Source organism: Archocentrus centrarchus, chromosome 15 (genome assembly GCF_007364275.1).
Source record: "Archocentrus centrarchus isolate MPI-CPG fArcCen1 chromosome 15, fArcCen1, whole genome shotgun sequence".
In the NCBI taxonomy this organism is placed as follows: Eukaryota; Metazoa; Chordata; class Actinopteri; order Cichliformes; family Cichlidae; genus Archocentrus; species Archocentrus centrarchus.
In genome coordinates, this window is record NC_044360.1 from 18,386,847 (window position 1) to 18,411,051 (window position 24,205).

The following is a 24,205-nucleotide window of genomic DNA, read 5'->3' on the forward strand; positions in this document are numbered from 1 at the left end:
ATGTATGACTGTGGCTTTCTTCCTCTGCTTGTCCGCCACTACTATGGTTAGCCATCACCAGTTTTTCTGTCTTTATCTGGAAGTCTCACAGGATTTTAGCTCGGTCACGCTCAGCCACCCTTGGGGGCGTATCCCATTCTGACCTTTGGACCTCTAGGCCATACTTGACACAGATCTTCCTGTATACTGTGCCAACCACTTGGTTACGGTGTTCCATGTATTCCCTGCCTGTTAGCATCTTGCACCCTGCTGTTCTGTGCTGAATTGTTTCAGGGGCATCTCTGCACACCCTGCACCTGGGGCCTTACCGGATGTGGTAGACCCCAGCCTCTATTGACCTTGTTCTTAGAGCTTGTTCCTGTGCTGCTATGATTAGTACCTCTGTGCCTCTGTCAGTCCAGCTTTGTCCAGCCATTGGTAGGATTTCTCTATCAGGCACTTCTTCTGTCTGCTGGTGGCACATTCCAAGGTACTTGAAGCTGTCCTCAGTGTTTGCAATGTTGCCTTTTGGTAATGCAGTCCCCTCAGTTCTGACTACCTTTCCCTCTCTGTTACCATACGAATACACTTCTTGAGTCCAAATGAGATTCCGATGTTGCTGTAGATTGTAGTGGTGTGGATCAGTGAATCTGTCTCATGTACTCCTGGCATAAAGCTCGATGTCATCCATGTCCGTAGTCAGTCTTGTTAATGATCTGGCTGAGGGGGTTCAGGCCTATGCAGAACAGCAGTGGGGACAGAGCATCTCCTTGGTAAAGCTCACACTTGATAGTGACTTGGCAATTGGCTTGAAATTGGCCTCTAGTGTTGTTCTCCATATCCCCAATGAGGGGCAGCATAGTGCTGCATTCACATCATCTTCTAGTAGACTTTCAGAAGGTATTTTGTGTAGGTCTTGGTAAGCGGCCACGGAGGATCCAGATGTCCAGCTTAGGTCTTCTCTTTCAGGTCAGCTGCTCTGGCATTCAGTGGTTCTTGGGGCTTGGCACCCAATCTCCGTGTATGGGGATGATATCTCGCCCCTGACCTGATGTCCTGGCAAGGTCCCACATCCTCTTCATGTGTAGTAGCATTCTCTCTACCACTTCTGCCAACTAAGAACAGGAAACTGAGGCTACAGTTTGCACATACTCACCAAAATTGGACAGTAGCAAACTGGAAAAACGTTGCCTTGTTTGATAAATTTTGATTTCTACTGCAACATTCAGATGGTAGGGTCAGAATTTGGTGTAAACATGAAAGCATGGATCCATCCTGCCTTGTATCATTGATTCAGGCTGCTGGTGGTATAATGATGTGGGGGGATCCTTTAATAATACTCAGGAAGGCCATAGTGCTTAATGACCATCCCTTTATACACTGGGGTGTGTATTGTATTGTATTGTTATCCAGGTGGAAGCAGCTATGTCACAAAGCTCAAATCATCTCAAACTTGGTTCTTGAACATGAAAATTAGTTCACTGTACTCAAATGGTCTCCACAGTCACCAGATCTCAATCTAATAGAGCACCTTTTGGGATGTGGTGGATCAGGAGATTCTCATCATGGATGTGCTGCGTCACACAGTTGCAGATTTATCTTGTCAATATGGGCCAAACTCTCTGAGGAAAGTTTCCAGAACCTTGAGTCTATGCCATGAAGAATTAATGCAGTTCTGAGGGTCCAACCTGGTAATAGCATGGTGTACCTTTATACAAAGCACCCATATGAGTCCGAGTGCTTTGTATCAGGTGATCTAACATACATTTCAAAAAAGTTTTTGTTAGCACCTTTAAGAAGAATTAAGGCAGAAGGGTGTTAACCTGGTAGTTGCAGGGTATACCTAATAAAGTGACCACTGAGTGTATGTCATGGACAGCTTATTAATGTCTGGAGAGCAGCACAAGTGTAATTAGTTTAAGAGCTGCTTAAAGAGAAATGCATTACATCACCAAATATTGCAGCAGGCAATAATCCAATTAACTAATAAATATGTCATAAGGTCTGTGTTGCGCTGATCCCGACGAGTTTGTAAGCTGATTTATAATACGAGTGCAGAAACTTTCTTGAAATATACCATACTTTTAATTACTATGAAAGAATTTGCTGCCAGGAAGGAGCTAAAAAAACATTTTTATTAAAGACAGACATTCAATTTGTTAATAATGAAATAATGCAAATGATCATTTCAGTCCATAAATGCAGTATACAAGAGAACCCTGAAGATACAAGTTTTCAGTGGTGCTGATAAGACAAATACATCAGATGCTATGCCACAATACTTCCTCATGTCCCCTCCCTCAAAGATTTGAAAACCCAGAAAGCTATCTGATACTAAAGAGAGCGTATGCAGACAGGGCCTGTATTCTAATAAATAAAATGCGGTGTAACTGCGCTGCAGTTTCAAAAAGATTACTGAACTTTAACACTAAATTTTATGAAAGAGCTTCTTTGGTTGAAAAGGTAAAATTAGACACTGAAATTAAAAAAAAAAAAAAATAGCCAACATAACTGACATCACTGATCTTTTACTACATGCTAGTTTTCAGACCACTTCCTCAGCATTAATTCCCTCTACTAAAATCAGACAGTTGTATTTATTGCCACATTTTCATACACAAACTGTCACAAACTATCTTTCAACCACGCACAAAAACATTTTTGTTAGATTGCACTTACTCTAACCATTTAGTTAAACATTACATCTAACACTGCACCTACAGACTTAATCTTTAACTACATGCTTTTTTTTTCTATCTTTTTTTTTTTTTTAAATAAAAAAACAAACTTGAAACTCAGTAGCTGAATTTGAAATCAGATAAATACTTTTTGCTGTCCAGCAACAAAGCACAGAGCTTCAAGTTTGAGCTCCTGGCCTGTAAGATTTTAAGCCTTTCTGCTGCCTATGAATCACCGGGGTGAGAAGAGGACATGTTTTTCTGTGGAATTGGTTGACCTATCAGCTGTTTATTGTAGGATCTCTATTTATCATTAGAGCCTGGGTGGGGGTCGAGATGGCGGGGGTCCTGGGGGCCCCGGGGGTGTACGAGTTGGGGGAGGACATGGAGGTGGTCGTACCATGGAAGGGGGTGCCCGCGGAGGTGGCGTGGTGCGAGGCCCTCTTGATGGAGGCTTTGTACGGGGAACAGAGTAGGAGACCAGAGGTTGCTGTTCAACAGGCGGAGGAGCAGGTGGGGCCGAGGGAGAGGGATGTGTGCGAGGAGGAGCCCGATTGTTTGGGGTGGACTCTCCATCTTTGACCCGCTGAAAGCGAATACAGCGACCCTGCATGACAAACAGAGAGAGATGATGGTTAATAAAACAACTGTGCATTATAATTTCAAAGCCGAATGCAGATTAAAATACAGTGCGGCTTTGTGCACAGGCGTTAAGCCACCAGCCAAAATGGGTTGCGTGAGACTTCTCTGAGCCTTACTAACACAAGGATGTGTGTTTGAGGGCCTGGAGGGCACACAGAGCTGCTTCTGTCTTCTGTCCACACCTGCACTACAATAGCTGTGATTTTTAGCAAAGACGCCAAGTTATCACACAGGCAAGTACACACACACACACACACACACACACACACACACACACACACACACACACACACACACACACACACACACACACACACACACACACACACACACACACACGGCTTTTGCAGTCTGCAGCTTTTTCTGTTTCCCCTCCTCTTCTCTTGGAGCCTCTGCAGTGACTAGTCCTTTCTTGGTGTAGAACAGAAAGTGGTTTATGCCTCTTATGTGCTCGACTTGAAGGAATGTAAAGGAGGGATTTCAATATCACCACAATAGTTAACAGAAACCATTTAGCATTTAACATAATTTACAAGTCAGGAAGAATGGAACGCTTCTCTTATTGTCCTCATTGATGGTTTTCCTCTCTGTTCCCTGCATAGCATCCCTCTGTAGACACACACGCATGCTTGTCTTGCTCAGTCAGTGTGTGAAGGATGGAGAGTAGGTCTCTGTGTCACAGACCCTTGGTGGTCTGATTATAACACCTTATTAAACAGAGAGGCCCTAAAGTCACACAGGGGCCATTAAGAGGGCCCCAGCAGCAGTAGCTTTGTAACTGCGGGGGCCATTGTGTAGTTATATGTGTGTGTATGAAGGGTGCGTAATTGATTGGGGGCAGCCTGCTCGGGGGAGTGGGGGGGGTGACTGCTTTGGTCTTGTCGCCGGGCTGCTGTGAAAAGGCCAGTTTGGGAGCAGCAGAGCAGCAGCACAACACCAGAGAGAGCATATGGACACAATGAGAGCACAAGCTCATGAATATATGTGTGTGTGTGTGTGTGTGTGTGTGACTGTAAGCATGCCTCCACCAGAACATATGGCCTGAATGAAACCTCTGGTTCATGAATAACAGAGGGAGGGGAACAAAGGTTAAGGGGCTGGCTGCAAGAGTGCAACCAAAAAAAAAAAAAAAAAGCATAAGCTGAGTGCTAAAGAGAACATTTTTCCACCTAAAAGAAGATAATATGGACATATATGAGTTGTATAAAAGGTCAACAATAAGTCACTTGTGATGGTCAGTCTCCCTGTCTGCCCCTGTGGCTGTAATATCTGTCACTGCTTTATTTCCCCTCATGGCATTTGTTTACTTCTGAGCTTGAACTCCTTTTCAGGAGAAAAACAAAACCCTGAAACACCTCCAGCATCCCTGTTTGCACCGCTCTTCTGTCTAGTCTCTGTTTCCCCTTCTAAGCCCCAAGAGTGTGCCCTGCCATCACAAACACACGCACACATAAAGCAGATTGTTTTGTATGCTTAGAGGGAACCCTCACTCTCTCTCACACTCACACACACACACACACACACACACACACACACACACACACACACACACTGGCCACCATTATAGTAAAGAAAATAGGAAAAAGAAGAGCGTAGACACACATCTGACCTGACAGCTCTGCCTGTCACCTCGCATGACATTACAGCAATTCACTCACATGAGGAAAATGCTTTATGTGTACTCACAAGAGTTACATGAAAGCATTTTATAGAGAGTTTAGGGTTGATACTGTGCATTTTTTTAAATGTCAGATTTTGAGATTTCTTCTTCCATATAAATGAAGGTACAAGGTGACAGTGCATTTAAATTACACCTACAAAATATATTTTTGAAGAATCAATGGCTTGGTTTGTTTTGAATTAGTATTTCCCAACAGCCCTATCATTTAATTTCAGGTACCCTTCCTCTGAGGGACTACTTTCTCTGGAAGAAGTAGTTCCTACGCAAACAGCTGACAGCCTTTTCTGTTGATTACTGAGAATACCATCTATCCTCTTCAGCTTATCCATGACAAAATGGTTTGTTCACCTTCACTCTTCTATGTGGTGGAAGAAACTTAAGACATGCACAGATGGGTGACAAATTAATGAAGAACCCAAAACTCTTGACCTTCACACTGAGGGATGGAGTGGCTTTATTATGCATTGGGAAGCATTTCACTCAGACTGTTTCTGTCCACTTGTCCCTTTGGAGGAAAGGATCACTGCAAAGTGACTGAGTGATCACCTTTGTTTTAAGAGGGAACATTTTTATCCTGATGGGAGCGGCCTCTTACTGGATGATTTGTGATTAGGATGAAAATTATGCGCATCGTGCAATATGGCCTTCGTCAACATAGCTGAATGCCTATGGGAGATTTGTAGTGATGTGTTAGATTCTCCACCACCTTCATCAAAACATCAAATATGAAAATATCTTTTGGAAGAAAGGCGTTCCATGCTGGAGATGTAGAGAACCAATGCCAAGGCACAATGAAGTTGCTCTGGCAGCATATAGAGGCCTGCAATTCTTACTAAGATGCTTTATATTGGAGATTCATTTAATCCATCGCCTGCAATCATCTCAAAATACAGAAAATATTAAAACATTTCAAATTTGGAATGAAACGATACTTTTAACAAAGTGACGGGAGGTAAAGGAGAAAGGGGTAGAAGTGGAAGTGTTCATTTGTGCAGTCTGTGCATGAGGACGGAGAGCTGGTGACCGCCCTCTGGTCTGGCCTGTACTGTGTGACAAGAGCCATCAGCGCCATCAGCTCCGGGGACAAAAGAAGGGAATCTCGTCTGTCACAATATGGCTCGTGGCCTTTCAACTCCCCATCTGTTTGTGTGACGCTTGCTCAGGAGAACTGACACGCACATTACAGTGACACACACACACACACACACACACACACGGGAATGCACACACCCATGGCAGAAAAAGAGATGAAATGCAAACTGGGAGCGTGGCAGAAACTGGCAGGCTGCTGATGGCTGTTTGCAGAGGCAGTGAGGTAGGAGTAACGCGGGGAGAAAGCAGGGCAAGCTCCTCCCGAGCTGCTGGTTAACAAGCTGGACTGGGAGGAGTGATCATTGCTAGTTAGTGCTGTACTTTTTGCCACCATGCTGGGCTCCTTGATATTCAACTGCACTGAGGTTTCTTGCTTTTGCAGAGATGTTTCTCATCATTACTGTGTGGAATGGCCTCAGATTCAAGCCTGGTGAGCAGGATGAGCAATCATTGTCGTCTTATGTGTTTGATATGGCTATCAGCTCTCATTCGCTCTCCCTTGCAACAAAAGTGGAGTTTTTTTTTTCTCCCCCTCATTTTTTTTTTTACCAGGAGAGAAGTAGCGTTTTTATTTTTCTCAGTTAATGGCGCGTGAAGGGAGCTGTGGGGGTCATTGTTGGGTGTCTGTGAACCACAGCCCCACAGAAAGTGTCTAACAAAGACCCTAGAAACTTCTGCCACGACAGAGATTAACTGTTCTGCATAGCGGAAAAAAGTGCAAGATGGAAAGAACCAGCGATGGTGACCACTTTTACAGACTTCAGACGCTGCAGACACACACAATCACACTGTTGCACAGTAAAGATGAATCGTGTCATTCAAGAGCACAAATCAATAAATTTTACAGTGATGAGGCATGAGAAGCGACAATGACACCATTTACAACGGAGCAGATGTTTCACCATGACAACCACTGTGATGATGAAAACATGTCTTTGGAGTTATGAGATGCCAGACGCGGAGTCAAGGTTAGATAAGAGGAACCGCTCTGCTCTCTCTTGTTCTCTAGTGATGTCATGATTTAGGACTTTTCAGCAGTGGCAGTAATGACCCGTAATAGTACATTTTTTTTTTTTTGTAGTTTTTCTCATAAAACATTGCACTTGAAACAAAGTATGACACATTTTATATATATGTTTTACTATAATCATGACTTAACAGTAGAGGGTGAGGGTGCAACATGCTATTTGAAAACAGAAACCTAGTCATTTCCTGGGAAAAACACAGAACAGCACAGTGCGTCTTGTGGGTGAACAATTGCAGCTTTGACAAAGAGAGTCCTATCAGCACCTCACTGACTCGCTGTGTATGTTTGTCAGTGTGTGTGTTGAGAACTGTGGTGCTGTATTAAAGATTTTCATATGTCTTTGTGCTGCATGACAGAAGAAAGATGCAGATGCTCAGCAGAAAGACAGAAAACCTGCCGTTTAAAGGCAATCCGCCGAATTACGCATAAACAGCAAATTATAGCTTTCTGTCAGCCATTAAGCATCTTTGTGGTGTCTTAAATTGTAGCAACATATGACAACGAAAGGTTACTGCAGTTAAGAAGCAGCCTCACCTCATCTCCAGGCTGCGGTCTCATCAGAGATACCTGGTCATAGCCTCGCCTGAACAGAGCCCAAAGAGCATCCAGTTTCCCCTGGACAGCCAGGAAAGAAGACGTGAATTAAAAATGGAAGATTTCCAACAGAAAAAATTCATATCTATACAGAATGATCAAAAAAAAGTAAATGTAGGTCTTTAAAAAGACCTTAACATAGCAGTTTCTACAATATTTTAAAGATCGAATATCCTTCTTTTTTTTTTTACTAGATACTGAAATATATATTCAACTGTCCATATGTTTTTATTTTTTTTGTAACACAATCAAACTTTTTTGGGGGGGTTCGGTTCTGTAGGGAGTCTTAAAGTTTTGTTGTTGTTGTGCATATAAAGGCATTTAGGGATGACTCCCACTAAGTCATTTTAGCCATTCTTCCTCTCCTGCATTGTAGTCTCCATTATGCATTCAACCTCAAACATAGACTGAACATTTAAAGAACATTTCTATGAAAAAAATTACCTGAATAGGGGTGTACCACCTCCTCTGCTGTGGGGGGCGACGGGGAGGCTTTCGGGGCTTGGGCTCGTAGGGTTCAAATTCCTGCTCCGGCATCTTCACAACGGCATTTTTAGGTTTGTCCAGCTTCGCACCTTCCTCAGTGGATCCTTTCTCCCCCCATCGTACCTTATAAAGTAAGAAAAAAAACTTGAAGATTCTTTCTCTTTTTATGTTTTGCAAATGCTGAGAGCCAAGAGTGTGTGAGTGTACCTCCATGCGTTTGATGCCACCTACTCCTCTTCCTCCATAATATGAAGCATCCACTGTGGGCCACTTCTTCTTGGGCAAACCATCATCATCATCAGACTCCTGTGAGCAAGTCTTCCATTAGAATGCAGCTCATATTCTTAAACACACTATTATTACTATTGCTTGTGCAAACAGAATGAACGACGGGGGAAAAAAAATCAGGTTCATGCAGCAGTGACTTACTGGCTCTGGAGGAGGAGGTGGCGGCGGTTCTTTGATCACCTGAAGAAGAGAAAAATGGATTAAAAATACGGTGTAAATGATTTTTTAAAAATAATTTACAAGCTGAATAATTCAGTGTAGTTGCTTTCCTGAAACAAATGAGTCATTCAGTCTCTCAGGCTGAAACACTGATACACTTACCACAGTGCAGCAGAGAGGCCAGAACCACCACATCAGCAGCAGAGCCAACAGCAGGAACACCACGAGCAAGGATATCAACACGATGGTGCCGTCAAACTGTATGCATGCAGAACGGCAGGATAAAGGTTAAACGGGAATAAAACACGATAGATGTGAAAACAATGGGAAAATGAAAAGCAGAAGTACTCACAGCCTCCTCTGATGACAGACACAACAGAGGAGAACTCAGAAGGAAGGAAGAGACAAAGATAAAAGAACCAAGAGAGAAATAAGACAGTTGGAAGAAAGTTTATTTAAAAAAAAAAAAAAAGGCAGCATGCCAGAGAGAAATATTATCATCTAATGTTGTGACAGTGTAGGCTACACCAGATGCACTTACACATTCAGTAGTAGTGATGTGAACAGAGCTGGTGATGTAGGAAAGGCCTTCATTCATGCTCACCTGCAGGTAGATCACCCTGAAAAAAACACACACACACACACCCACTGCTTGTGATTTGACACAGAAATGCTGACACATAACATCTGCTTGCATAAACACACTGCAGTGTCAGCTACTGTAAAAGCTTGCCCAGGTGCCAAATACATTCCTGCTTTGTCCGTACTTGCTGCATTATAAGCACACAAAATATGCTGACAAAGGCACGGAGCTAAAGTGTTCGAAGAGGTCAGCGAGGTCTCCCACCCACAGGAGGAATCTCTTCTGCTTGGATTAGACACAGATCTCTAATGTGGAAACCACAGACATCTAATTTTACAGCATTCAGTCCCGATATGTGTAGCTATAGTGAAACAAATGCAGGAAGGCCGGACACAAAGGTGGGAAATTTTAGCTGGGAAGATGACAGGATGGAAATGTTGACGGAAATAAAGCTGTAAATAAAATGAACAAAAACCAAGACATTTTAGCCACACAGGCTGGCAGGCGAGTAAACAGCAGACTGCTGGAGTGTAGTTATAGGTTAGAAGAAGAATGGAAAATGACTTCTTGTGCTGTTCTAATGGTTTAGGGCGATGGAGACAAGGGGGTATTGAGCTTTGGGTTAAGTTTGAGGAGGGGGCGGGAAGGCGGAGCTCACTGCAGGGTGGTGGGATGGCTGAGAAGAGGAAACAGAGGTGGGGGGATGGGAGAAGGAAAGCCTTTCCTGTTCCACATCCCTTCAGCACTCCATGCCACCGTAGCTCGTCTCATAACTCATGCTGACACTGACTTGGGAACAGGAAATTGGTGGTGCAGGTGCCACTAATCTTTTCTTCTGCATCTTCCCTCCCTTTTTTTTTCTGTCTCCCCTTCCCCATCCTGTGGTCAGCCCTCCTTTCAGGCAGGGGACAGGGTGCTATCAGCTCCACGCTGACAGAGAGATCTCAGCCCCTATCAATCATCAATCTGCCCACTATATATGTCTTTGCCCTGTGTGTGTATATGTGTGTGCGTGCTCAGGAGGGGGAGCTGCATCCGGAAGGTTCCCAGTCAACACAGATTTGTGTGACAGGACCACCAGTGACTTCATTATAACCGACAATGCGACTTGGGTGAAACAGGAGGAGAGTGAGGGTCTTTGGGGTTTGGGTGAAGAGGTGATGCTGGGAGCTGGAGTCCTTAAGATCTCATGTATAGAATTAAGAACCCCTCAACGGCAGACAGTTCACATATAACATGATCTGACATGTAAAGGTGATTTTAGGGATGCAACTAATAATTACTTTCATCACTGATTCTGTCTGCTCTGAGTGGAAATGCATCTTTGTCTTCTGTTTTAAGAGGCACTTTATATATTTTAGTGTAAATCCACTGACCTCAAGAAGTGTGGAGCTTTTTTTTCATGCTACACAGTTTGTTGTATGTCCGTGAATACAAATCTGAAGATCATTTAATTTATTTGACCACTGAATGACATAATGTAACTATTTTTGTTACTAACTGAAACGTGGAGGATACTAAAAACAGTACAATACAGGAGAAGAAACTAGTGCATAAAAAAGTGTGTAACACCTGTCCAACCTGAATAGTGTCACACTTGCCTCATTCTATATTTCCACTTCTATTGCATTGTACCCCAGAGCTCATCAGCCAGCTGTTGGCCTTCTCCTTGGGCCCGTCAGCCACCCACAGCTGACTTGCTCTTTAGTATCACTCAGGGTTTTAGGCAGTGCTGACTCTGTTCTAATGGGCCTCCGTTACATGGAAGGACGCTTCCTTCAGGCATCACTGCAGAGTGTAACGATGTTGCCTGTTTTGCTCTGCTCTCAGGAGGCGCAGCTCCACCTGCTACAACAGCACGCTGGCAACAAAGATCAGACAATAAAGCAGATAGAAGGACCGAGTATTTGCTGGACTTTACAACTTGAGCCACGTGTCTCTTATATTCTGTCATGTCAAACTCTAAACAGTTATATGCCAGTTATGCGCTACTTTTGTTATTCAGTGTAAAATATGGTGTGTCAGGTTCTTTAGTTCTCTGGAGAAAAAAGATTTCTTCCTAATCTCTGAGCAGTGGTTCCCCACCAAAGCAATACTTTTCACTGGCGGACAAGAAAAGCTCAAATCATGCTAAAAATCTGAGTGACAGAAACAAGACAGATGATGACTGGGAGGTGTCTGAGGCCACAGGCCTGAGTGTATAATTATGCACAAGACTGTAGGCAGAGGGGATGGAAGGGCTACTGGGCCTTTATCCTCTCCAAGCTCAGCCCAGAGCATCGCTCTGTCTTACCTGCAAGGAAATTCTGCTTTGAATTACCAAGGGCAGAGCTGGAAGCCCTCAGAGGAAACTTTACACTGCCCTGCTGACTCCACTCACACTTTCTCTCTGCCAAACTGCCCGACAGAGATTGGGAACATCACACACAAACACATAGGCAGTTGTGAGGTCCTCTCAAGCAGGCTCTCATTAAGTCATGTTCCTGGGCTCTACTCCTGTTGTCCCCTTGTGATTGGTGTCTGGCTTCGTTAGCTGTGACAAACATTGATTGATCACAGACACACAATGACTTTGGCCCTAATTTGTTCAAGGACAGCAGTCTTCTGTGTCCACACCAAACTTGAGAGCAGCTGGCAAATGTCCGCATTACAGCTGTATGAGGATAGTTCAGAGACTGGAGTCACAGCTGAGAAACGATCTGAGGTAAATAACGATGGAAAACGAGACAAGAGATCTGCTACCTACCTCCCCACTTCCTCTACGACAGGAGCAGGGCACAGCAGAAAGGTATCCTCTATTCCAGCTGGTCTCTCGTCTACATGGGAAAAAACAAAAGTCACTTTATGTAGTAAAATTTTAAAATACACAAATGCAAAGACCAAACCACAATCCCGTGATGCATGCACTGAGGATAAATTTCAGTTTGAAAGTATAATAATCTCTGAATATGAGCACTAATATGATATGAACAAAATATGAACCTAACCAGGCTCTCTTGTTCTATTAGGATAAGCCTCCTTATTTAGTATTGTTCCAAGACTTTTTTTCCAAATAAATGCATAACATTTATTGTAAGCATGGTTAATTTAACAGGAAAAAATGTAAAAATAAGAGATGACCACAATATAGAATATTTGGGATTTAAGCATTTTTGCCTCCTTAGAATCCAACCATCAGAAAGTTATAAAAAGGCCATTTCAGAGCCCACTGGATGGATTATAGCTGAAACCATTAGGATGGAAATAGAGTTTTCAGTAGAATTTGGTTGTTAGCATACTTAGAAGGTGAAAAGGTTCTGAATACAATCCTCAGGGAAGATTCTGGGTGGAGCCATTATATAATTGAAGGGTTCTCTGGAGATCCTCTTGCAGGGGTTCTTGCTGGAATCTTTCACAAATGGCTCCAAGTATAACCTTTATGTTTGGTTTGAGATAGAATCCCCTTAAAGGGTATGTGAGGTATTTCTATTAAAATATCCTGAGAACTCTGGGGGAGAACATTTGGTGGAAACAACCTTGAACTGCCATTGTGTGCCAGCATACGGCAAATTGAAAATGCTTTTTTTTTTTTTTTGACCAATGCAATCTTCGGTAACCACCTAACCCCACTTGCCAGATTTGGCTTCTTACAACTTTTCCCCCTTTTCCCCAGAAATTAAATTCAGGTTGAATAAATAACCATTGTGTGTGCATAAGTGTAAGTGGTCAAAATGGGTCTTCCAGTGATCTGAAAATAGCAGCAGCACTGGGAGTGCCTCAGAGCAACCCAGGAAGAAAGATAGACGATGAAAGATCTGCTTTGTGATCATACTAATAAAAGGTTCTACCTGGAGACAGGCAGTATTCTTCTCGGTAACAAACCAGAGAACCCTATAAACTTCTGTTCAGCACATGCATTTATTACAGTGTGCTTGTGTACATTTGCAGAACTTACCTACAGTATGTGTATCATTTAATTTGAAGCTGCAGAGGACCTGGTCGATGTTTCTTGCATGGAGAAAGCCATTACCTCTCACAACCACCTGGAAACTCTCTGAGACAAAAGAAAAAGGGTGCAGGCACCATCATAAGTGATTAGTAATATAACCACAATGGTAATACATATATTTTGAGCTGCACAAGAGTCATAAAAGCTCAAATTAATTTTGATGGACTGCAGAAGTAGATTTCTGGTATACAATCACAGTGAGTCCCGACAGCCGGTCCCTTTCTCTGTTGTGTTCAACTTGAGCATGCCTCATTACTGCTTGTTTATATGTGTGTGCTTGTGCGTGTATGTGCGGAAAGGCCATAATATGCTCCAGTGGTGCTAATGCTAAAAGTGTTGCTATTCAGAAATAGCTCAAGACTATGCAATAGCCAGAAGGTGTGTGCGAATGTGTGTTTGTGTGTGTGTGTCTTTGACCTTTAATTTCCCCTGGGCACTGTTAAAGTGCACTGACAGAGGCTTGCCAGCATATGCTGGAGTGTCTATGTGGCTGCTTCCCAGCATATGTTAAAGAGCGGGGAAAAAAACACTTGCTTAAAAACATGCCTGCTGGGCTGACAACAGCACAGTACTGTCAAAGTAGGTCTGACCTTACCTATGGCACCATCGCGCGGTGTTAGCACTTGTGGGTGCCTGTATGCAGATGTGTGTATGTGTGTGAGGATAGTGCGTGTGTGCACAGTAATTCTGCTTCTCTGTGGAATGTGCAGGCATTTGCATGTGTTCAGTATGTGCATGAATGAAAGCGTGCAGGCAAGTGAACTGAGGTTTCCTTTAGCATTATCCTGGCTAACAGAACATTTGCCAGCCACATCTTTAACATTTAAAGCTCCAGCGTGAAGATCACTGGATAAAAACATCACAGGTTGCGGGGTGTATATGTGACAGTATTTCTTTAAAGGTCAGACAAGCTGCTATGAAAGCCACGAATACAGATACAAACACAGAGAAAGAGCTGAGAAGAGAAAACAAACACCAATTTAGGCAGATGTTTATATATTTACAGCTGCTGGAAAAATGCTGAGTGCAGATTTGAGTTTGGAGGCAATCCAGTGGTGTTTTACATCACTAAAGTACATCAAAATTAAACTCTCAGTTGTACATATAGCACATGTGATGCAGGTATAAAAAATGTATGTCACTATACACACAGCACCTAGGTTTGTATAGATGGTGCAGCTGTTCAGTTTCATTTAGATAAAACCTTCCATGAGTTTGATTTCTAGTATCCTACAGTTACGTAAACAACTGACCTCATACAGCCATGTCTGTGGTCATTTAGAGATTCAATTAATCTTTATTTATATAGCACCAAATCACAACAGACACTTTACATAGCAGGGCAAAGACCCTAAAACTCAGTCATCAACCAATCATATATAAGCAAGGATTTGCCTACAGTGGTGACATAATAAAATGTAATATAATATAATATAATATAATATAATATAATATAATATAATATAATATAATATAATATAATATAATATAATATAATATAATATAATATAATATAATATAATATAATATAATATAATATAATAAGTTGTGGTCTATGTGGTTTGTAGTCACAACATGCAATTTAACAGTGATATGTCCCAGTGCTCAATGCTTTTTCTGTTTTTGCATTTATTCTTTTTATGCATAATCTTACAATGAAAAAGCTGCACCGTGGTATAGCTCACACACAAAAACCCACAACCTATGGCACTGTATATTGGAGAATTACTACAATGGCATGGACAGCTTTTGTCTTACTCTCGGAAAAGTGAACAATAACAATAAATTTTACATTTATTATTTATGTTTTTTTGTCAAAAAAAAGGTAAATATGTGAAGTCTATAATATTTCCAAACCACAGATATTTAGAAATAAGCATTTTCAATTGTCCTTGTTTGACTGATCTCCAAAAACCATAAAAAAAACCCAATAGTGGCAAAATAGTGGCATTTCCTTAACTAAAATGATCTCAATCACAAAATCTATTATATACACAACACTCGGCTTGATGTGCTAAAAGGTCATTCTTGTCAGACACATGGTGGGCAAGGACTGGTGGTGCCCTGCAAACACGTCCGACACTTATGCTGCTGCCCTCTCCTGTCTGCTTTCTGACCTTCCTGCGTGGCAACGTGTCCATTTACATCTACACCTGAATGGCTGACAGGGATTTCATTTGTATGAATGTATGACCATACACATGAACATACATGTGCACTGTGTGTTTGTGCATATGTGTAGTGAAAAGGGGGTACAGCTTGTCCCAACAGTAGGTCTTCAATCACGTTAGTGCGAAAGGACAGTGAAGGACAGGGAGGGGCAAAGGAGGAAGGGACGACAGGGAGAAAAGGGTCAGACGTTAATGAAAGCAGCAATCTCTCCTGTCATGTTAGATCTAAGGCCGCACTCTCACTGTCCTCAATGTGTGCTTGTGTGTACGTGCGCTGGGAATCAGTGCTGTCATGTCTTATAGTGCGGCCCAATGTTCACTGTCCAGTCTGATGGCCTGTTTGCAGGCAGCTCGATCTGGTCACTTCACATCAATGTGAGGGACGTGTGTACATGTGTGCGTGAAGATGTGTGTGCGCTAGCTGACTAAAGACCATTTAAATGTGTGTGTTGGAGTAAAGCATGTACGATATGTTATGTGACCACATGTGGGCTGAGAAAAATAACAGTGAAAGAGACTGTCACTATATAAATGCAGGGTGTCAGCATGTATTCACACTTAAATGCATGGTCTTGCTGTTCAAATTAAAACAAATTCTAGCTAAATGATAACAAGTGCTTGGCAAATGAATTATTTTCTCCACAAAGCAAAGCCTTTCCTGGCATAATAACGAAGCACCGGGGAAGTCTAAGATAAGGCTTTCATTGTTTTCATGCACATTGAGTCACAACAAAGGCAGACAAAGTGCACCATAAGCATGAGAGCATATTACAACTTCATTAATTAGGCCTCGGTTAAAGTGGGTCCTTGTTTTCTTAGTTCACTGACCATTAGGCTGCTCATCAATCGAATAATAAATGAGGCTGTTGAAGGATATTTGGGCACACGTCGAGTGACACAAAGTCTCTTGCAGGGCAACAGAAACTGTAATTATCATGTGAGTACAACTTCTCCTTTTGTCCTTTTACGGCAACATTATGAATCTTCTCTCATCTCCTCTCTCCACATCCTCTCCTGTCCTTCATATCTCGTAATGGATGTTAATCTCCATTGGTTGTCCTGGTAGCAGGGCTGCAAATGCACTCCCTTAAGTGAGTCCTAATAAGGTCATGTCAAAGCTCATCCATCCTGCTGGCTACCCATAAAAGCTCTCTCTTAATGCCTCTTCTCCTGCCTCTTACTTGCTCAAACTGCTGTCTAGGAGCAAGAAGTGCTGGGCAGGGGAAGTGAGGGAGAGGACGGGTTTAAGCAAACCCAAATGGCCATTTAGCATATTCGATGTGGCAAACTAGGCCAGAGATGCAGCCATGCTTGAAGATTCACGGCTAATTCCTCTAACCAACACCCGTACCCCCCCACCCTCTGTTTTTTTTTTTTTTTTGCACACATGCTGTGCTGAAGCGGCTATGCTAATTTCCCCCGGCCGTGAATGACAATACGCTCTCTGTCACTCTGCGGTCATAAGCGTCCATGCGATTACTCAACCTCATGTTTCACTCCAGAGGCTTTGGATGACTGTCATCTGACACAATCACACACCGTGACTGCCCACTCGGTTAACAAGAAAGGGAAAACCCCGGCTCCTCACGCCTCTTACCTCCTGCACACACGCTGGACGGCTCTGCTGCTAGAATCTCAATGCAAGACTTTTTGATGATCTGAGAGAGAGGGAATGGATAAAAAAAATGTTATGCGATACATCAGTAATGTAATATGATGTAATATGATTTTTTGTGTGTGTGTGAGTGTTTATATGGTATATGTGTGGTATTTGTGTCCCTTACTGAGTCAATGATTCCCCTGAGGGCTTGGAAACCTCCCCATACAGGAAACACATGTTCCACAGTGTCTGCAATAGTTGCAAGCTAGAAAAACATGGAGACACAGAAAGAAAATAAGCCATTTGCAATTTTATGTATTTGCAATATTGTTGATATCTGTCAGTGGATCCTACCTGGGTCTGGTTGAATTCTTTGACTCCTACGCAATAAACAATAGCTCCCATAGATCTGGCCCTCTGTGCCTGCAAAGAAAAATAAGAACAATTGCAAAGAGATTCTTGTGGTCGCATGAAGCCACTGAAATGTCCCAAAAACCACTTTCTCAGATTTTCTCAGTCCACACAGTAAAAAGTTTTTGACTGGAGGTGCACAGCATGATGCATTCTCCAGAAAAAATGGGCCTTAGCTTCAACACAGCCTGATTATTAATCACTTCTAAATACTTTTATGTATTTATCATCTGTATTCAGGACAAATGTAACAATAACCACTTAAAAAAAAAGTCCCAGAAACTGGTGAGCTTTCAGTTAACTCGCCAAAGTGAACAATGAAGTATTGAATGTGAAATCTTTAAGTAATCCATGGAGCACCCAAGAGGGCAGGACTTTTGCATCCAAATTACAGATGCACTAATCAAAGCTGGGTAAATATTAAAGCGGTTTAAAACATGAAAACCATAATGAGGGCCACCAAAGGAGAACAGCAGTAATAATGTAACAGGCATACAGACTACAGTAACAATGCCCAGCCTTTACTGGAATGCTTTCTCAAATGTTTGTAATATTTTTCTCTACTTCTCCCTCCAAAGATTTCTACATTATAACGTGTCTTACCTCTCTCTGTGCTGTGTCAAACTGCCACTCATTCAGCTCTCCATCAGTCAAGGCGATGATGACGCTGGCAGTCCCTGCAGAACACACAACTTTCACATTTCACGTTTTAACAATGTACTGGAATGTATGAAGCATGTGACATGAAGCTTACCGTGTTTCTCTTGATAGATCTGTGCATTAGCCTACAATTAAAAAGAAGGAATTATTCTGAGTTCCACAATAACTGGCACAGTTTCAGATCGTGTAAGTGGCACCGCAGATGATCATAAATTCTAACATCTTGATATTGATGCAAAGCCAAACCGCAAATCCCACTTTGAACAGCATGGTCTGGCAAAGATGGGGGACTATGTTTTGCATGTTTTGCTATTAAAGCATATTCCTGTTTTCATAAAAACAGAAAGACAAATGGAAGAGTAAATATTTTAGAATTCCTCGCTTAAATACTTAGCTCTGCACTTTCAGGAAGCAGCAAGTAATTCATGATTTGAGCCGCACCTCATACTTATCTAATTGCTCCTGGTTCCAGCTGCCAGGCAAAATTAATGCTCAGTGGCTATTTTCTGGAAATTTTATGAAGACCCAGCTAGCATGATTTAGGCTGACTTTATCAATGTACTGTGCGCTTAAACCCAGCCTTACCATCTCCAGGCCTAAGTTCATATATGTGTCTCCACCAGGGATAACCTTCCTCAGAGCCATTAAGCCTCCAGTGATCTCCTCCCTGTGGAATAAACAAGCAACCTTATAAAACATCCTAAAAGAAAGTTGCTTCTAAGAAAAGAGATTGAATAAAAGGGAAAGTAAAGATTCATTTGAGTCGGAAAGTAACTTTTTGGCTCAAGTTTTACCCGAGGTTAGTGCACAGCCAAAACTGCATTCAGTACACTGAAGTTCCTAGTTGTATTTGTAAGGTTGCATGAAGCTGGATGAAATCAGTTTGTGATTATACAGTATCTGTTCAGATGATCTGGATTTTCGAAAGGTTACAGAATTAGTTTTACAGATAAACACAAGAAGAGAGAGCAACCCTGAATGGTACTGACACACAAACATACAGACATGAGGGATAAATCAGTTACTGATATTTGGACTTTACCTGTTCTCAGTCAGTTTCATGATGATTTTTCCTTGTGTGGAGAAGACTATGAAGGACATTCTCAACATGGGGCTGTAAACACAAAGTGCTTTTATGTTAACACTGAGGAAAGAAGAACACAAAACATCCAAAACACATCAGTGACTGAATCCTGCTGGTACCTAATAAACTTTTCTGCCAGCTGCTCCACGAAGGAGTAGATCTCTATCCAGTGATGCTTCACACTCCCAGACCTGAAAAATAGCACAAACACAACCTTGTGTGATGTGATGTTGTAACAGATTACTCCAGCTAAAAAACAACACATTTTTTTTCCCCAATTCTTGTTGAAAATTCAAACCCATATCTGAATAATAGGGCTTTATTGTCATGCTGTGATTCAAAGGTAGTGTGCGTATGAAAACTTAGGATTTAATGGCCGTGGCATGTTTTTTTTTAAGGAAACAGTTTATTTATTACACAGCAAGGACCTTCTTCTGGTCATCTAGTCACATTCCCTTGCTTTGGACTGTAACCTGTCGGCTGTGAGCTGCTGGTTAGCCTGCTTCATGTTGCTGTGTACATGACAGTCTCCTTAATGAAATCGAGTCCCATGGGGCTGCTAATGGGGGCTAATTGCTGCTGGGCCAGAGGGTTGAGGTTAGACAGGGACAGATGTAGCAGTCTGCCTCTAGCAGAGACCATGAAGCAGGCAGCTGGCCTTGTGTGTGTATAGTGGATGTGTATGTGTATGCGTGAGAGTGCAAGTGTGTGTGTTTGACTGTGAGGGGGAACAGATGGTCCCACTGAGTGCAGCCAGCCCAACAACAGGTTGGGGATGCACGGAGTAAAAAGGCTGTGACATGAACAACAGAGGGACCCAGAAGTAACACTCAGCAGGGGGTAAACGTGCGAGTGTGTGTGAAGGATGCAACATCAACTAAACCAAACTCTGCAAAGGGCCAAACTCTGTGTGTATGTATAGCAGGGTCATGAGCAAAGTGAAAGTCTGAGCTGGTTAAATTTATCATGGTGTGTTTTATTTAACCCCTAACTTGCTCAGTGTTGGCATAATAAAGATGCTGGTTCAGGAGTTTAGTGGGAAAAAAACCCGTCTTAATCTTTTCTTAACCTCCTGAGACCAGAACTCCTATTTGGGAGCTATTTGGGTTTACTTGAAGCTGACTAAGTATAAAAACTAAGCTTCATCTTTGAAGAGGAAGTCATTACTTCATTACAGAGTTACATACTTTTTTTTTTTTAAGTGTGTCCTCATATGGAGTCAGTGGGTTTATTTTACAGCCTAATGCAATAAAGTCAGCAACGTTTAACAAATTATAAAATACTTTATTGAGCAGAGTGAAGTAGAAGTTGCAGAAAAACCCAAATGTAATTATGAGGAGGCAGGGTACTTTTTGATACACATACACAACTGAAGCTCAGGTTCAGTCCAGGACAGGAAGCGATTTAACACACTGCCAAAAGTAAAAACTGTGCTTCTTGTGTACTATTCATTAAACTAAGACTAAATCAAAGGGTTCCTTTGTCAGACTACCTCAGTACCTTGTAGTTTACCTTTGTTAACTACAATGAATGAGAAGATGATTCGGCCTCATTCGTATTATTAGTCCTTTTCTATACACAGAATCGTTTGGTTTATCAATTATTTTTATTTAGTTTTTTGTCATGATGAAACCATCTGCCAGATCTCCCCAAATCTTTTTAGACAAAGCAGCGTCTGACATTTGATTTGGAAACATTGTTGAGCTAGCTGCGAGTGGATTTAACTGCTTTTAAACACGGCAGTTCCCATCCTCAGAAAAAGCACGAAACATTCAAACTCGTTTCCTGTACTGAAAATCAAAGCAATCTTTCTACAATTTTAGCAATTAGCCTCCAGTCTTCTACCTGCATTCCTAAGCTATGAGATGCAGAATCTCTTTTCTGAAGCCAGTCCAAAGCACTCGGATCGGTCAACACAAAACTCTGTTCAGAGCCCTGCCATAAAACACAACACCTATTATTCCATTTGTGGGCAACCAGATAGAGAGAAAAAAATGCAGACTGGTATTCAGTGTGGCTCAGACATGGAGTGCAGGAATGTAGGGAGCTGATGGTCGATTTTCTAATGTTCATTCTGTGTATCCTGAGATGCTTCCAGTGGAGTGCACACACAATCCCCCGTCAGCATGTCTCATAACCTTCTGTAGAGTGCAGCCAAAGCAAAACATGCAAGTATGACAAGGATTGATGAGGTGAAGTCTAGTGCAGACATGATTTTGCTCTATTCTCTATCACTGAAATAGTAGATTGAGTCACTATGTGGCATTTGATATCAGCCAAGATGTCAGGAGTATCTCAGGAGAAAGATCAACAGCTTCCTGAAGGCCCGCTGGAGCTTGCAGGTCCAGACAGTCAAACAAACAAGAGGCGTATCAGAGGTTTGGCCATGCATGACATGCCGCACTCCCCAGGCTCCTCCTAAACTTTTTGAAGCAAAGGGTAAAGAGAGAAGCGAGAGGCTGACAGATGTTGCCGTGAACATTAGAAAGATCATCAAAAGTGTTGAAACCAAAGTAAAATGTCACTCAGCGCGTCTACCTCGCAGCTCATAGCTGGCGGCGGTGCACACGGGTCAGTCAAGGACATACGGAAAGCTTTTTTGTTTTAACCATTACCTCAGAGTATTTTCAAATGTTATACCCCACAGTGTTTAGCTGCTTCACCACAAAATCACATCGCTGCTTCAGTCGAGAACATAATTATTCTGCTGAAATTATAACCTGCCATTCTTTTACACGGGGAGGTCACAAATTCAGCCATACGTTATGGTTTTGTTGTCATTATCTTGTCTTATCTCTGTCTACGTTGCATGTTTCGACACGCTACTGTTCCATGACCATATGCACAATCTCACCTCGCAGCTTACGAGAAAATAACAGAAACATGCCAATTACAATGTCTGAAACTGCATGAGCTGCAGCAGTGCAAAATCATAAGGTTTACACAAGCCAGAACAGTGGCAAAAACATCCTCAGTGACCATGTGTCCTGAAAAATGTTGTGTCACTAAGTTCATTCTATTTATTTTCAGATCCATCTTCTTCCACTTATCAGGGTCGGGTGGTGGGCAACACAGAGAGACAGGCAGCTATGGGCAATTTAGAATCATCAATTAAACTAACCCCACTAAAGGTATGCCTTTAGAGTACTCAGAGAGAGCCCACGCAGACACCTGGAGGACATGCAAACTCCACACATCGAGATTTGATCTTCGTGATGTGAGGCAACCGTACTAACCACTGCATCACTGTGATAAAAGGATTCAAAGACCACGTCTGAGACATAATACTGATGTCAGAAATAGGCAGTGTTTGAGGATTAAATTCAGACTGGGGACCTTTGTTTGACATTCCCGCTGTCTCAAACTTCATTTCCTGTCCACCCACCAGACTCCTATGAATTGAAAAAAAGAAGCAGGAAATACTTGGGAAAAAGAAATAATCATTTAGGATTTCTCTCAGACCATTTTTAAAGATGCAGTAGTACCACTGTATTTAAAGAGCAAAGTTTTTGCAGCATACTTTCAACTGGAATTGTAACTAAATACAGGTAATGACAAAACACAATCAGCTGGAGGATGCAACATATGCAAGATATTTCACAACTTGCCTCCAAAGTTGTGCTTATTGCTGATAGCGTCAAGAAATCTTGTATTAACCAGTAATATAACAATCAGCTACAACCAAAATCCAGCATAAAAAAGTGTATTAGAAAGTGGGGTCAGTATACATCTTTTTGTGTGTGCTTTTGTTCAGTGCAAACACCACCCTAATTCATGACAGAAAGCAGAAATCAGTGGCTGCTGCTTCTCTTTATGGTAGAGGGAGCCAGGAATAGTTAGAGCTCACCGGGCCACACAGCACCGCTATGGGGCAGCTCCAGCAGCTGTGTCCGCAGGCGTCATCAGCCTGAAACTCTATCCATCCTGCTCGCCCTGCCCACATCCCGTCGGTAAAGCTCAGTCTGTTTGTCTCACCACTTTAAACCGAACGAAAAGAAAAGCATGCCCCAATGTCCAGAATATTCTTCCAGCTTAAAATGAAATGTGAATACCTGTACCTTAAAGACATAAACCACTGAGAGTTCAAATGATTGTGGGTGTGTTTTTTTTTTGTTGTTTTTTTTTAAGTGTAGTGATTCCATTACACAGATTTAAGATTGAATCGTGTGATGGGTGCAAAAGGCAGTTTGATTAAAATAAAAGTTAGAGTTGCGAATTTACACGCTCACTGGTTTGCTTTTCTCGGACGCCGTTACATCAGGATGCCCGGCTGATGCGCTCCGCGTTTCCAAACAACTAGGCGGTTGCATGGCAATGCGCAGCGACCAGAAACTAACAAAGCAATAAATAATATCCGAGACTCACTTGTCCAGAACAAAATAGAGGTCGAAGGCGCCCTGGCAGGACCTCTCCTCCTCCTCCTGTTGCTCCCCCTGCAGCTCTCCTCTGACCGAGACATCGAAACAGAAAATTCCAACTACAGCCAAGACGACGAACATGCGAGCCCGTGTCCTCGCCATCTTTCCCGGTTACTGTTGACTACTCCAGCACTGCAAGAACTTAAGAGCTTCACATCTCCCTCTATCATCTGTTTCCAGATTCTCTGTGCATATACCGCCGTGTTTCCTGGTATTCTTTCTCGTTATGTTGAGTGCATTCAGTCAATAAGAGTTTTGCTCAGACCGAACCGGCCTCTCCGAGTCTTCTTCTTGGATTGAAAAAAAAAAAAAAAAAAAACTCTAAAGCTGGGCAGGATGAAGGAGAGGAGCGACACCCGAGGAGACATACAAAACTCCACTTTATTTTCCTCAAAAAAACTTCTGTGTGTGTGTGTGTGTGGGGGGGGGGGGGGGGGGGGGGGGGGGGACCTTTTACTTCATGTTTTTGGGATACTCTTTTTGGCTCGAGTTTATCAAAAATAAACTTTCTGAGGAGGGAAAAAGTGTCATGTCCAACTAGTCTGCCTTGAGCCTTGATTTTCTTTTTTTTTTTTCATAGTTGGAAACATCAAAAGGCTATGAATCAGACGTATTACACATGGATAATTAAAATTCTGTCCACGTCTTTTCTAATATCCCAGTA

The 24,205-nt window shown here is 42.3% G+C and overlaps 1 protein-coding gene across 1 annotated transcript; it reads right to left on the reverse strand.

Moving 5' to 3' along the window:
• Positions 1–2,095: 2,095 nt before the first annotated feature.
• antxr1d (ANTXR cell adhesion molecule 1d) lies at positions 2,096–23,841 on the reverse strand. The gene is made up of 18 exons (XM_030748489.1): positions 23,489–23,841; positions 19,243–19,314; positions 19,082–19,153; positions 18,625–18,706; positions 18,134–18,164; positions 17,983–18,056; positions 17,323–17,391; positions 17,153–17,233; positions 16,966–17,026; positions 13,144–13,242; positions 11,956–12,025; positions 9,168–9,246; positions 8,789–8,884; positions 8,609–8,647; positions 8,387–8,485; positions 8,138–8,302; positions 7,634–7,714; positions 2,096–3,264 (listed from the first exon to the last, which is right to left on the reverse strand). Exons 1-18 carry the CDS (start codon positions 23,641–23,643, stop codon positions 2,971–2,973), a joined length of 1,719 nt encoding a protein of 572 aa, XP_030604349.1. The 5' UTR covers positions 23,644–23,841; the 3' UTR covers positions 2,096–2,970.
• Positions 23,842–24,205: the final 364 nt, after the last annotated feature.